This window comes from Salmo trutta, chromosome 21 (assembly GCF_901001165.1).
Source record: "Salmo trutta chromosome 21, fSalTru1.1, whole genome shotgun sequence".
In the NCBI taxonomy this organism is placed as follows: domain Eukaryota; kingdom Metazoa; phylum Chordata; class Actinopteri; order Salmoniformes; family Salmonidae; genus Salmo; species Salmo trutta.
In genome coordinates this window covers 3,587,974-3,604,305 of record NC_042977.1, presented here as the reverse complement: position 1 = coordinate 3,604,305, position 16,332 = coordinate 3,587,974, and the positions used below count along the sequence as shown (strand labels likewise).

Below are 16,332 nucleotides of genomic sequence, written 5' to 3'. Positions count from 1 at the left end.
ACCTGAAATGCACAAGGTCCTCTACTCCGCCAATTAATCCACACATAAAATTGTTTCTAGTCATCTCTCTTCCTTCCAGGCTTTTTCTTCTATTGACTTTATATTGCGATTGGCAACTTTCATAAATTAGGTGCATTACCGCCACCGACCTCGTTCGTCTTTCAGTCACCCACGTGGGTATAACCAATGAGGAGGTGGCACGTGGGTACCTGCTTCTATAAACCAATGAGGAGATGGGAGAAGCAGGACTTGCAGCGCGATCTGTGTCACAAATAGAACTGACTTCTATTTTAGCCCTTGGCAACGCAGAAGCTCCTTGGTGCGCGCGAGCAGTGTGGGTGCAATAATTGAATAACATAGATTTAAAAATGTATTTTGCAAGGCTCGCACACGCGACCCGAGCGGTGTGGTCAGCCTTGGCAATGCAGACGCACGTTGGCGTGCGCAAGCAGTGTGGGTGCAATAATTGAATAACATAGATGTCTACATTTATTTTGCGCGAGCGGTGTAGTCAGCCTGTAAGAGTGTACTCTTACCCAAGACTGTCAGCAACACACTGTGAAAATCAACCTTCACTGCTGATGTGGTGTGGGAACAACATGAACAAACAGAAGAAAATAAAGACCTGCAGCCCATAATTTTCTTCAAGTTGCTCACTGCAGGCACCCAATACGAAACAGTGAAATATCCCTTCCAGAGTAGAGATTTCACATCTGTTTTAGTTGTTCACTGCCAATGAGTAGGGACAATCACTCCAGGAGAGCTATTAAAGGGATAGTTCACCCAAAAGGTCTAGGAAGGGGGGCATCCTCTCACGTGACTATTCTCTCCAAATCTCTTTGTTGTAGCCACTGGAGCTGCTGTGGCTGTTTCGCATCCGGCGCCTTTTCTCTTTAATTCCCGGTTATTGAAACCAGATTTGGTTTTATGAACGGAAACGTACCGGGAGTGTAGGACTACTTACATTGATTCAAAGGAAGATTCAAGTGAGGTGTTGTTTTGAAAGGAGGGATTTGCCTCGGTGTTAAATCCGGGGCGTCAGATAAGTCATAAAACGACCCAGAGCGTGTTGGAAGGACGGACTGCGAGGATGCTGTTGCTGCTTCTGTTGTCGTCTTGGGGAATTTCGTAAGCCACCGAGGTTTCATAGATGACCACCTCGTTTATTTGGAGTAAAGAGCCTTCAGAATTGTGTCCTCTGCATCTAAGAATACCGCTATATTGTTTTTGCATCGCGTCCCGTTGTCATAGTGCGTGTTTTTTCGTGCATGCATCCCTGCTTCTATGCTGTGTTCTTTCATTCAACACAATTTACCCTTAAATATTTTCGTCAAGTTGTCGAACTGACTTAATTTTGGATACATTCTGTGACAGTAGCCTTGTTTGGTTATCGTCTCCATCCTTTTCATCATGGTTGGAAGCTTGCGACCTGGTAGGTTGCCCGGACCTTTGGCTGGCTATTCCTTTGCGTTCCTCTGCTTCGTGGCTATCGCTTCATTGCCTGGATCATTGGCATCCTACCTACAAAGTGGCGAATGCAAAGGGAAAGGAAAAGACTGCACAGGTAAGGGTGCTCAAAATATGATGCTGCCGTCTATTTTGCTTACGTTTACGCACGGGCTGTGAACGGTGTCACAATGTTTAAATATCCTATTCAAACATGTGTCGGATTAGAAATACCTTGAGTTTGCCACTCAATGCGCTCCCCTAGTAGGCTAGTAAATGTTGCTCTGTGTATACCTAGGAATGGGCCATTGAATAGCTCATCTAAAAACGCGGAGATTGTCATATTTCAACGGTCAGAGATGTAGCCTAATGCCTGTCACTCAGGTGTAGCATGTTGGAAATAATCTAAGAATGGAACCCCGCCCTTGCCAGTTTGTGTCCCTCTATCTCAACTCTGTCATCAACCCTTTTCATGTAGGGAAGAAAAATGCACCGCAGCTCTTGCCGTTAGCCAATGCTGGAACATCCGTCCTGTTATATATTATTAACAATTTAAGAGGAAGATTGTCTTTTTCTTCTCGTGCGTGGAGATTTAAAAGAGGACTCTACTGTAGCCAACTCACTGGAGGGTGTTGGAATAACCTGGTATACATGTTTTATTAATGAACCTCAGAATTGCCTTTTCCCATCACATTAAACATTAAGCATTTCAATCATAGACCACCGATGCACTGTGAACCTAATTCTTCACTCTTTCCAAGCGACCACACATAAATGGAACAAAATGCCATATCAGTAAAGGCAAATGAGATGTTCTATTTCACTACCCAAACTAAATAACTTAACTGCTGCACATAATGCAGTTGCAGTTAGCCTATGCATAGTAATACACTCCCAGCTAACACCCTAGGCCTTGTGTCCAAATCAATTACATTTGTTTCTAAACTATATTTGTATTAATCGTAGAATTTCATTACAACAGAGTATTAACAGAGGTTTTAGCCTAAGCAATCTTCTGGGAGCAAAGCAGCAGCTTATAGACCAACATTATAATGGGAATTGGCCAGAACAAGTAGGAAGACAGCTCTGGAGGAACTAGCACTATTAATGGAAGAGTTTAATATTTTGTGGTTTGTGCCACAGAATGTATATCAGGATGTTTATGGTTGTCAGTAAGTACACAAGTAAAGGGACTTATGAGGAAAAATCAGGCCTGGGCCAAGGCTACAAAAATGGACTGCTGATGCTGATTGGCAGCATTTCAGGCAATTGAGAAATAGATGTACTTCCTCAATGAAGAAAGCTAAACCAAGCTACTTTCTAGTTCTATCTCAGACTCTGCTCTACTTTGGAAAGTTAATGCACTGAAGCGTGGAAATTCCTATACTTCCCTGCCTAAGCAAGTTGTCTCAGTCTCTGGCATCATTACTGAGAAAAAATTGATAAGTGATGCTTTTAATTAGCATTTAGCTCTGTAGGCTTTTTATTTGAAAGAAATTGTGGTTTAACTGACCCTGGTCATTGAGTTGACTGCTCTTCCCTCTCCCAGCCTCCATTTGGCTCGATGGAAATTCAGTCAACTTCTAGTGAATATTTGTAACCGGTGTTACCTAAATAATGTATGCCTCATTCCCAAGCTCTCTTACCGAGCAAATATTCTAGAATCATTGGTAAATACTCAACTTAGATCCTTTTTAACTAGGAAATGTATTCTAAATGTACACCAGTCAGGTTTCAGACCAGGTCATAACACCATCTCTGCTACTTGTTTGGTTTTAAATGATGTTCTTAATTGTTTGGATAAGAAGAAACTCTGTGCGGCCCTTTTTTATTGACACTGTGGATCACTCATTACTTATTCAGAGGCTTTCATCAACTGGCCTGGACCAGGCTGCATGTAGCTGGTTTCAAAATGATTGAAAGGACAGAACACAGTGTTACAAGTGTTATTTACTGCTGGTGTTAAATCAGGTTTTATGGACATAACAAAGGGTGTCCCACAGGGATCGATACAGACCTGTTCCTACAGAAGTAGCCCATTTTAATTATATATTTATTAACTCATCAAAATGCTTTTTGAAAGAGTTTTTCGTCAATCCACAATCAATAAGGGCACCATCCAATGTACGTATGCATAACAGACCTGGGTCCAAATAGTATTTCAAATATCTCAATTGTTTTCACATATATTCAAAGTAAGTATTCCGATTATATTTTATTTGAAAAGACAAGTTGTTGAACATTTTAATACATTTGGAAATACAATTGGAAAGTATATATTTGTTTTAAAAATATACGCAGACTCAAATACACCCATGAGTTTAACCCAGGTATTAAGCCAACAAGAGGCTGGGGAGGGGCAGGCAGTCGACTAGCTGACCAGGGTCAGTTCAACCACCATTTCTTTCAAACAAAAAGCTTCATTTTTCTCATTAATGATACCAGATTCTGACAACTTGCTTACGCAGGGAAGGACAGGAATTTTCACACTTCAGTGCATTAACTGTTTTCCAAAATTGAAGGATCTCCAGCAGAGTCTAAGATATAAAGTAGCTAGATTTTGCTTTCTTGATGGAGGTATTGCATCTATTTCCCTTCTTAGGCAAACTTGTTTCTCACAAGTGTAGCAGGTTGGGAACTCTGCAAACAACGTTTCTACTCCGAGAATGGTAAATTATTAATTTATACATGAATTAACAGAAATTGATGCAACCAAATGACGGGGATGAATGGTACATTTACTTCTGGTGACATATCTAATGGGGGATTGACCAAATTAAATTTTTTTAAGGGCAAACAATTCACACAATGAAACAATGAATCCAGGGGCCTCCTGAGTGGCGCAGCGGTCTAAGGTGTTACTACAGACCCGGGTTCATTCCTGGGCTGTGCCACAACCGGCCGTGGCCCCATAGGACGGCGCACAATTGGCCCAGCGTCATCCGGGTTAGGGGAGGTTTGGCCGTTGGGGATTTACTTGGCTCATTGCATTCTACTGACTCCTTGTGGCAGGCTGGGTGCCTGCAGGCTGACTCTGGTTGCCAGTTGAACACACACAGAGTTTCTTCTTATCCAAACAATTAAGAACATCATTTAAAACCAAACAAGTAGCAGAGATGGTGTTATGCCACCGATCGATGTTTCACTGTTCGTTTGGTTTTGTCTTTATTGTGTACACCTGTTTTTGATTTCCCTAATTACGTTATTATTTAACCCTCTGCATTTCCTGTTTGTCTTGTCGGTGATTGTTTCCTGTTTTGTGTTCTTGGAGGGGTTGTTCCCCAATCCTGTATTTTGTATTAGAAGAAGTTTATTCATGATTTTTAGTAAACACGTATTTTGTTTACACTCATCCATGTGTCCTGCGCCTGACTCCGACACTTCTTCTAACTAGTGCATTACAACTCCTGAACTTATTTAGGCTTGCCATAACAAAGGGTTTGAATCCTTATTCACTCAAGATATTTCAGCTTTTCATTTGTAATTATAATTTGTAGAAATGTCTAACATATTACCACTATGACATTATGGCATATTGTGTGTAGGCCAGTGACACAAAACCTCTTTTTAATTATAAAAAAATGTAGGCTGTAACACAACAACATTTTTAAAAAAGTCAAGGGGTGTGGATTCTTTCTGAAGGCACTGTATATGCGAGCATCTAAGTGTAGTTGTCTGTGTGTGTGTGCGTGTGTGTGTGTTCATCAAGTTCTTCTGCCCAGCAATTTTTTTTAAGGGTGCTGATCTTGTAAACCAGTTTAGAGCTGGACTGTGTAATTGTATGGTTTACAGGGCTTCTTATTAGTGACATATGTTCACTGAAACAAAAGAAGATTTTGCTGTGGGAGCGTCCGCTTCATTCCCTCCATAATGAAACCCTTGCCTCTCAGAGGCTGCATCTAAAATGGCACTGAGTTCCCTATGTAGTGCACTTCTTTTGAACAGGGTCCATAGGGTTCGGGGCAAAAGTTGTGCACTACATAGGGAATAGGGTGTCAGTTGGGACGTATCCCAAGTCTCCACCACTAACAGTTTGAGGTTGTGGTGGATGGAATCCGTTGCCTGGCTATCGAGACTCCTTGCTCCGGCAAACCGCTAAGCCACGCCAACGGACGTAAGTTTCTTCTCTGCATCTGAGTACGTCCCTGATCCTTCACCGAATGCGAACCCTTTCGGGGTTGTCTGACTGGTCCAGAAACCGATGGGTTGGGCCAGAGGCAGAACACACGTGGGTAAAGCGGTGGTTAGACATTTTTCATTGCTTTGATACTCTGATTGGTTACAGGCGATCCAATCACTAATGACTTTGTTTTGTACAACGGCCATCGTGCCCACCTTTACCGCAAACGACTTCAATGGGTCTAAATTATCTAGCGAATGACAGAGCAGCGGAATAATTTAGTGTGAGTTGTCAGGCTATGGAATCGGTGGCTGCGTCATGAAAGCATTTACACTACATGACCAAAAGTATGTGAACTCGAACAGCACATGCCAAAATCATGGGCATTAATATGGAATTGGTCCCCCTTTTGCTGCTATAACAGCCTCCACTCTTCTGAGAAGGCTTTCCACTAGATGTTGGAACATTGCTGTGGGGACTTGCTTCCATTCAGCCACAAGAGCATTAGTGAGGTTGGACACTGATGTTGGGCGATTAGGCCTGGCTCGCAGTCGGCGTTCCAATTCATCCCAAAGGGGTTCGATGGGGTTGAGGTCAGGCCTCTGTATTTATTATGGATCCCCATTAGCTGCTGGGGTCCAGCAGAATTAAGGCAGTTATACATTTTTAAAACATTACAATACATTCACAACAGATTTCAAAACATTGTGTTTGCCCTCAGGCCCCAACTCTACTACCACATATCCACAACACAAAATCCAAGTGTGTGTATAGTGTGTATGTTATTGTGTGTTTGTATGCATGTGTCTGTGCCTATGTTTGTTGTTTCACAGTCCCCGCTGTTGCTTAAGGTGTATTTTTATGTTTTTTATCTAATTCTACTGCTTACATCAGTTACTTCATGTGGAATAGAGTTCCATGTAGTCATGGCTCTATGTTGTACTGTGCTTCTCCTGTAATCTGTTCTGGACTTGGACTCTGAAGAGACCTTTGGTGGGGCATGCATGGGTGTCGGAGCTGTGTGCCAGTAGTTTAGACAGACAACTCGGTGCATTCAACATGTCAATACCTCTCACAAATACAAGTAGTGATGAAGTCAATCTCTCCTCCACTTTGAGCTAGGAGAGATTGACATGCATATTATAAATATTAGCTCTCTGTGCACATCCAAGGGCCAGCCGTGCTGCCCTGTTCTGAGCCGATTGTTCTGAGTCCCTCTTTGTGGCACCTGACACCACGACTGAACAGTAGTCCAGGTGTGACAAAATTAGGGCCTGTAGGACCTGCCTTGTTGATAATGCTGTTAAAGGGGAATGGAAACACTAGGATTTAGGACTCCAGCTAACTGTAAATCGGCAGATTGGCATTGTAACGTCACTGGCAGGAGTGAAAAGTTTGGAACTCCCAAAAATGGCTGAATTTACTGAGTCGTTCCGAGTCTGAAAATGAGTTTATAACAGAGAATGAAATAACATTAGATAGGGAGCAAATCAACCTACTGAAGCCGTTCCTGTTTGAGCCAAACGTTTCCCCAGATCAGAGTTTGTTCTTGTTGCAGTAACAACACAGATATGCCGCCTGAAACACATCAGCTAGAGGGTCGGCGTAGTGGTGACACAAACTGGTGTGAGTGGGGATGCTGCCAGGTAATGGCTAGAGAGTATGAGTGTGTGTTGTAGAGAGATGGTGGTGATACAGCACAAAATCCCAGTGGATGGTGACTGTATTACATCCAGTCAGAGGTTCCTGTCTGTCTGGATGGTGATGTATTACATCCAGTCAGAGGTTCCTGTCAGTCTGTCTGGATGGTGATGTATTACATCCAGTCAGAGGTTCCTGTCAGTCTGTCTGGATGGTGACTGTATTACATCCAGTCAGAGGTTCCTGTCAGTCTGTCTGGATGGTGATGTATTACATCCAGTCAGAGGTTGCTGTCAGTCTGTCTGGATGGTGATGTATTACATCCAGTCAGAGGTTCCTGTCAGTCTGTCTGGATGGTGATGTATTACATCCAGTCAGAGGTTCCTGTCAGTCTGTCTGGATGGTGATGTATTACATCCAGTTAGAGGTTCCTGTCAGTCTGTCTGGATGGTGATGTATTACATCCAGTCAGAGGGTCCTGTCAGTCTGTCTGGATGGTGATGTATTACATCCAGTCAGAGGTTCCTGTCAGTCTGTCTGGATGGTGATGTATTACATCCAGTCAGAGGTTCCTGTCAGTCTGTCTGGATGGTGATGTATTACATCCAGGTCAGAGGTTGCTGTCAGTCTGTCTGGATGGTGATGTATTACATCCAGGTCAGAGGTTCCTGTCAGTCTGTCTGGATGGTGATGTATTACATCCAGTCAGAGGTTGCTGTCAGTCTGTCTGGATGGTGATGTATTACATCCAGTCAGAGGTTGCTGTCAGTCTGTCTGGATGGTGATGTATTACATCCAGTCAGAGGTTCCTGTCAGTCTGTCTGCATGGTGATGTATTACATCCAGTCAGAGGTTCCTGTCAGTCTGTCTGGATGGTGATGTATTACATCCAGTCAGAGGTTCCTGTCAGTCTGTCTGGATGGTGACTGTATTACATCCAGGTCAGAGGTTCCTGTCAGTCTGTCTGGATGGTGATGTATTACATCCAGTCAGAGGTTCCTGTCAGTCTGTCTGGATGGTGATGTATTACATCCAGTCAGAGGTTCCTGTCAGTCTGTCTGGATGGTGATGTATTACATCCAGGTCAGAGGTTCCTGTCAGTCTGTCTGGATGGTGATGTATTACATCCAGTCAGAGGTTCCTGTCAGTCTGTCTGGATGGTGATGTATTACATCCAGTCAGAGGTTCCTGTCAGTCTGTCTGGATGGTGATGTATTACATCCAGTCAGAGGTTCCTGTCAGTCTGTCTGGATGGTGATGTATTACATCCAGTCAGAGGTTCCTGTCAGTCTGTCTGGATGGTGATGTATTACATCCAGTCAGAGGTTCCTGTCAGTCTGTCTGGATGGTGATGTATTACATCCAGTCAGAGGTTCCTGTCAGTCTGTCTGGATGGTGATGTATTACATCCAGTTAGAGGTTCCTGTCAGTCTGTCTGGATGGTGATGTATTACATCCAGCCAGAGGGTCCTGTCAGTCTGTCTGGATGGTGATGTATTACATCCAGTCAGAGGTTCCTGTCAGTCTGTCTGGATGGTGATGTATTACATCCAGTCAGAGGTTCCTGTCAGTCTGTCTGGATGGTGATGTATTACATCCAGGTCAGAGGTTGCTGTCAGTCTGTCTGGATGGTGATGTATTACATCCAGGTCAGAGGTTCCTGTCAGTCTGTCTGGATGGTGATGTATTACATCCAGTCAGAGGTTGCTGTCAGTCTGTCTGGATGGTGATGTATTACATCCAGTCAGAGGTTGCTGTCAGTCTGTCTGGATGGTGATGTATTACATCCAGTCAGAGGTTCCTGTCAGTCTGTCTGCATGGTGATGTATTACATCCAGTCAGAGGTTCCTGTCAGTCTGTCTGGATGGTGATGTATTACATCCAGTCAGAGGTTCCTGTCAGTCTGTCTGGATGGTGACTGTATTACATCCAGGTCAGAGGTTCCTGTCAGTCTGTCTGGATGGTGATGTATTACATCCAGTCAGAGGTTCCTGTCAGTCTGTCTGGATGGTGATGTATTACATCCAGTCAGAGGTTCCTGTCAGTCTGTCTGGATGGTGATGTATTACATCCAGTCAGAGGTTCCTGTCAGTCTGTCTGGATGGTGATGTATTACATCCAGTTAGAGGTTCCTGTCAGTCTGTCTGGATGGTGATGTATTACATCCAGTCAGAGGGTCCTGTCAGTCTGTCTGGATGGTGATGTATTACATCCAGTCAGAGGTTCCTGTCAGTCTGTCTGGATGGTGATGTATTACATCCAGTCAGAGGTTCCTGTCAGTCTGTCTGGATGGTGATGTATTACATCCAGGTCAGAGGTTGCTGTCAGTCTGTCTGGATGGTGATGTATTACATCCAGGTCAGAGGTTCCTGTCAGTCTGTCTGGATGGTGATGTATTACATCCAGTCAGAGGTTCCTGTCAGTCTGTCTGCATGGTGATGTATTACATCCAGTCAGAGGTTGCTGTCAGTCTGTCTGGATGGTGATGTATTACATCCAGTCAGAGGTTCCTGTCAGTCTGTCTGGATGGTGACTGTATTACATCCAGGTCAGAGGTTCCTGTCAGTCTGTCTGGATGGTGATGTATTACATCCAGTCAGAGGTTCCTGTCAGTCTGTCTGGATGGTGATGTATTACATCCAGTCAGAGGTTCCTGTCAGTCTGTCTGGATGGTGATGTATTACATCCAGTCAGAGGTTCCTGTCAGTCTGTCTGGATGGTGATGTATTACATCCAGTCAGAGGTTCCTGTCAGTCTGTCTGGATGGTGATGTATTACATCCAGTCAGAGGTTCCTGTCTGTCTGGATGGTGACTGTATTTCATCCAGTCAGAGGTTCCTGTCAGTCTGTCTGGATGGTGATGTATTACATCCAGTCAGAGGTTCCTGTCAGTCTGTCTGCATGGTGATGTATTACATCCAGTCAGAGGTTCCTGTCAGTCTGTCTGGATGGTGACTGTATTACATCCAGTCAGAGGTTCCTGTCAGTCTGTCTGGATGGTGATGTATTACATCCAGTCAGAGGTTCCTGTCAGTCTGTCTGGATGGTGGCTGTATTACATCCAGTCAGAGGTTCCTGTCAGTCTGTCTGGATGGTGATGTATTACATCCAGTCAGAGGTTCCTGTCAGTCTGTCTGGATGGTGACTGGTTCCTGTCAGTCTGTCTGGATGGTGACTGGTTCCTGTCAGTCTGTCTGGATGGTGACTGTATTACATCCAGTCAGAGGCTCCTGTCAGTCTGTCTGGATGGCAATGTATTGGCCGTGTCACTAATCCTTATGAAAGACTTCCTGGCAGAAGAGGTTACTCGACCTGTCAGCAGGCAGTATGCCAGTTAAATATTTGCTGAAATTTAGCTTTGTTATAAATAGTCTAAAGTTAACATTAGTAGTGGGTAGGTGCTCAATATATACACAACAGTCAAGTTTTAGAACACCTACTCATTCAAGGGTTTTTCTTTATTTTTACTATTTTCTGCGTTGTAGAATTATAGTGAAGACATCAAAACGATCAAATAACACATATGAAATCATGTAGTAACCAAAAAAGTATTAAACAAATCAAAATATATTTTATATTTGAGATTCTTCAAATAGCCACCCTTTGCCTTGACAGCGTTGCACACTCTTGGCATTCTCTCAACCAGCTTCACCCGGAATGCTTTTCCAACAGTCTTGAAGAAGTTCCCACGTGCTGAGCACTTGTTGGCTGCTGAAACGACAGTCCCTGGGTTTCAACCCCACCCTGTGCAATTGGGTCCTGGACTTTCTGACGGGCTGCCCCCATGTGGTGAAGGTAGGAAACAACATCTCCACTTCGCTGACCCTCAACACTGGGGCCCCACAAGGGTGAGTGCTCAGCCCCCTCCTGTACTCCCTGTTCACCCATGACTGCGTGGCCATGCACGCCTCTAACTCAATCATCAAGTTTGCAGACGACACAACAGTAGTGGGCATGATTACCAACAATGACGAGACAGCCACCTGGCAGGAGATGAGGGCACTCAGAGTGTGGTGTCAGGAAACAACATCTCACTCAATGTCAACAAAACTAAGGAGATGATTGTGGTCTTCAAGAAACAGCAGACTGAGCACCCCCCCTATCCACATCGAAGGGACAGCAGTGGAGAAGGTGTAAAGTTCGAAGTTCCTAGGCGTACACATCACAGACAAACTGAAATGGTCCACCCACATAGACAGTGTGGTGAAGAAGGCGCAACAGCGCCTCTTCAACCTCAGAAGGCTGAAGAAATTTGGCTTGTCACCCAAAACCCTGACAAACTTTTACAGATGCACAATGGAGAGCATCCTGTCGGGCTGTATCACAGCCTGGTACGACAACTGCTCCGCCCACAACCACAAGGCTCTCCAGAGGTTAGTGCGGTCTGCACAGTGCAAACCATGACACCTACAGCACCCAATGTCACAGGAAGGCCAAAAAGATCATCAAGGACGACAACCACCCGAGCCATTGCCTGTTCACACTGCTACCATCCAGAAGGCGAGGTCAGTACAGGTGCATCAAAGCTGGGACCGAGAGACTGCTAAACAGCTTCTATCTCAAGGTCATCAGACTGCTAAACAGCAATCACTAACTCAGAGAGGCTGCTGCCTACATTGAGACCCAATCACTGGCCACTTTAATAAATGGATCACTGGTCACTTTATCCAATGCCACTTTAATAATGTTTACAAATCTTACATTACTCATATCACATGTATATATTGTATTTTATACCATCTATTGCACCTTGCCTATACTGATTGGTTGGCTATTTGAACCAGTTATTCCCCTACCTAAGTTATTCCCCTTCCTAAGGATAGTAAAGCCCTATCCTTAGGTAGCGGAATAACTTTAGCTTCTTTACAGGCCTGAGGGCACACACTTTCTAGTAGGCTTAAATTGAAGATATGGCAAGTAGGAGTGGCAATATCGTCCACTATTATCCTCAGTAATTTTCCATCCAAGTTGTCAGACCCTGGTGGCTTGTCATTGTTGATAGACAATAACTTTTTCACCTCTTCCACACTCACTTTACAGAATAAAAAATGACAATGCTTGTCTTTTCGTTATTTGGTCAGATATACTTGGATGTGTAGTGTCAGCGTTTGTTGCTGGCATGTCATTCCTATGTTTTCTAAACTTGCCATTTAAAAAAATCAATAAAGTAGTTGGCAATATCAGTGGGTTTTGTGATGAATGAGCCATCTGATTCTATGAATGATGGAGCTGAGTTTGCCTTCTTGCCCAAAATTGAATTTAAGGTGCGCCAAAGCTTTTTACTATCATTCTTTCTGTCATTTATCTATGTTTCATAGTGTAGTTTCATCTTCTTTTTATTCAGTTTAGTCACATGATGTCTCAATTTGCAGTGCGTTTGTCAAACCGTTGTACAGCCAAACCTATTTGCCATTTATTTTGTCTCATCCCTCAACCATACAATTTTTAAATTCCTTATCAATCCGAGGGGATTTAACAGTTTTTACAGTAATTTCCTTAATGGGTGCATGCTTATTAGTAACTGGGATTAACAATTTCATAAATGTGTCAAGTGCAGCGTGTGGTTGCTCCTCATTACACACCACGGACCAACAAATATTCTTTACATCAACAATATAGGAATCGCTACAAAACTTATGTATGGCATCTTATACACTAGATTAGGCCCAGCTTTTGGAACTTTGGTTTTCCTAGATATGGCTGCTATGTTGTGATCACTACATCCGATGGACTTGGATACTGCTTTCAAAAAATGTATGCAGCATTAGTAAATATGTGATCAATACATGTTGATGATTTCATTCCTGTACTGTTTGTAACTACCTTGTTAGGTTGATTGATAACCTGAACCAGATTGCAGGCACTAGTTACAGTTTGAAACTTTTTCTTGAGTGGGCAGCCTGATGAAAGCCAGTCAATATTTAAATCACTGTCACGTTCGTGAGGAGAGACGGACCAAGGCGCAGCATGATTGGAGTTCCACATCTTTATTTCAGTGAAACTTAAACAAACCAGGAAACAAACAACGACCATGAAGTACCGTAGTGCTACATGAACTCACTCAAAACAATATCCCACAAAACACAGGTGGGGAAAAAGGCTACCTAAATATGATCCCCAATTAGAGGCAACGATTACCAGCTGCCTCCAATTGGGAACCGTACAACTCACCAACATAGAAATACAATGACTAGAACACCCCCCTAGTCACGCTCTGACCTAAACACCATAGAGAACCAAGGGCTCTCTATGGTCAGGGCGTGACAATCACCCAGAAAATATACCTCTCTGTTGATATCACATACATTACCAAGCATTGCACACATGATATCCAGATACTGACTGTTAGCACTTGGTGGTCTATAGTAGCTTCCCACCAGAATGGGCTTTAGGTGAGGCAGAGAAACCTGTAGCCATATTACTTCAACAGTATTTAAAATGAGATCCTCTCTAAGCTTTAGTCCCGCTGTAGCTCAGTTGGTAGAGCATGGTGCTTGCAACGCCAGGGTTGTGGGTTTGATTCCCACGGGGGTCCAGTATGTAAAAATGTAATAAAAATGTATGCACTCTAAGGTGCGTAAGTCGCTCTGGATAAGAGCGTCTGCTAAATGACTAAACTGTAACTTTACAGGAATGTGGTTATGAATACAAACAGCCACACTGCCCTGTTGGCATTTCTATAGATCTTATAATCATGTATTGCTACCACTGTATCATCAAAGGTATTATCTAAATGAGTTTCAGAGATTGTCAGAATATGAATGTCATCTGTTACTAGCAAATTATTAATTTCATTAACCTTGTTTCTTAAGCTTCATATGTTAACGTGGGCCATTTTTAGCACTTTTCTGGGATGTTTGATTGTTTTCATTACTTTACTGGGAAGCTTAGCAGAGGTAGACATGCTCAGGTTTTTTATGTTAGTGCAGGGTGAACTGCACACAGTGGACTTCCTTCTAGGGCACACCACCTCAGTGATAACAGTGCTACTTACATTGTCTTCCAACGCCTCTGGGATAATGTACATTTGCTGAAGCATTATGACAACTCAGCGACACAATGGTAGGGATTAAATGAGCTGAGCTTGGGTCATTGATAAGTCATTGTCTCAACGATGCTATGAATAGTCTCGTAGGCAGATATGAGGGCTAAAAGTCTGTTGAACTGTTAAATGCTACGATTTAGGGAGTGCAGAGTGCCAGATATTATGGGGCGTTTGTTGGTGTCAAGTAGTGAACAATCAGTTCTATACAATCCGTCTTCAGCTGTTCTGAGCTGCCCTTCATAATGTCATTCGACCCCACATGAACCATGACAGTATCAGCCCCCGGTGACTGACGCACAGCCTCGGGAAGCAACCGGGTGATATCCTGAACTTTTGCCCCAGGAAAACACAAAGTCTTGGCCCCAGGTACAGATATATGCCCCACCATCGAACTCCCTATCACAATAGCCGGAATGATCCGGTCTCTGCCGTGTCTCAAAGCTGATTTCGAGGCCAGAGCCACAGATCTCACCTGAGAAGACAGCTGCTTAAACGCCGACTGCGTGCAGGCCACAACAACCAAAGGGACAGAACTCTGATCCAGAGAGCACGGCCCAGCAGAAGGGGGCCGCGGTGGTCCGGCTGTGCCCAGGCAATTGATTGACTTGGACAGGGAGAGATAGCTGAAGGGACATCCATACCGATGTGCTGGCCAGTCAAGTTCTCCCACACCGATCTCAACAAACCATTTCTGTATGGACCTCGCCTTAAGCACCAGGGCATTGTCATGCTGAAACAGGAAAGGTCCTTCTCCAAACGGTTGCCACAAAGTTGGAAGCACATAATCGTCTAGAATGTCATTGTATTCTGTAGCCCGAACCATGAAAAATAGCCCCAGACCATTATTCCTCCTCCCCAAACTTTACAGTTGGCACTATGTATTGGGGCAGGTAGAGTTTTCCTGTCATCTGCCAAACCCAGTCTGTCGGACTGCCAGATGATGAAGCGTGATTCATCACTCCTGAGAGCGCATTTCCAATGCTCCAGAGCCCTATGGCGGCGAGCTATACACCAGTAAGGCCATTCTATGATCAATGTTTGTCTATGGAGATTGCATGGCTGTGTGCTCGTCTTTTTTATTTTTTATATTTTTTAATACACCTGTCAGCAGCGGGTGTGGCTGAAATAGCTGAATCCCCTATTTTGAAGGGGTGTCCACATACACTATATATATATATATATATATATATATATATATATATATATATATATATATATATATATATATATATATAGGGCGAGCTATACATTTATATATATATATATACACAAAAGGTATCTTAGATCACACATGCGGAACACATGCACTGTGTTACACACCGACTGAGAACATAAATCGGGAGTTGTTTCAAAGTCTCAAGTTTGAATCTTAATTCGACTGTCATTGATGGAGCATCACGTCTTCATTACCTCCCAAAGTGCTACCTGATTGAGCGATTTTCACATGCCTTTATGATATTCTTAGAAATGGTCCTATCACACTGGTGAATCTGATAGATTTGAACAGGAGCTCCAGCATTAGCTTTGATGGATGAATAATAATATTTATTGTCATTTGTGTCTCGTTACATTAATTTTTTTTTTGCTGAAATCGTTATTAGACTTGCTTGGAATCCACTTATAGCTTATACATGTATAGTTTACAAGTTCAAATTCCATGTGGGTTCAAGCTCGTATTCAAGGCTGATCTAAAATCATTGTCAAGTCCTGTAATGGCAGTATTTCTACAAACTGGCTAATTTTGCTGTAATGTTATTAGACATGCATGAAATCTGATATACCTGTGTAGTTTACAAGTTAATAGTTCTTACTCATCGTGGGTTCAAGATTGCCTTCCAGGCTGATCTGAAATCAGTGTCCTGTAATGGCAGTATTTCACAAAATAGGCTAGTATGCATAACAGGTCCTAATCTTAAATGGGGCATGCTCTTGTTGTGCCCTTGGGCAACAGCACACTTAGCTTGAATTGCCTCAGTGTGAAATTCAGCTACGACATGAATGACAATTTTAAAACCCCCAGACACATACACAATTCTAATGGAGAAGTCACCTATTCAATGTTTGGATGAACACGAACATC

At 43.3% G+C, this 16,332-nt stretch overlaps 1 protein-coding gene across 2 annotated transcripts in view; it reads left to right on the top strand.

Annotated features, from left to right (window-relative positions):
• The first annotated feature begins 837 nt into the window (after window positions 1–837).
• The window catches only part of tmeff1a (transmembrane protein with EGF-like and two follistatin-like domains 1a), a 95,830-nt gene continuing 80,335 nt past the window's right edge, over window positions 838–16,332 (top strand). For both annotated transcript variants that reach the window (XM_029703980.1, XM_029703979.1), the window contains exon 1: window positions 838–1,564. In XM_029703980.1, the coding sequence (XP_029559840.1) occupies window positions 1,411–1,564 (154 nt within the window). In that variant the 5' untranslated portion in view covers window positions 838–1,410. The remainder of the gene's footprint in view (window positions 1,565–16,332) is intronic.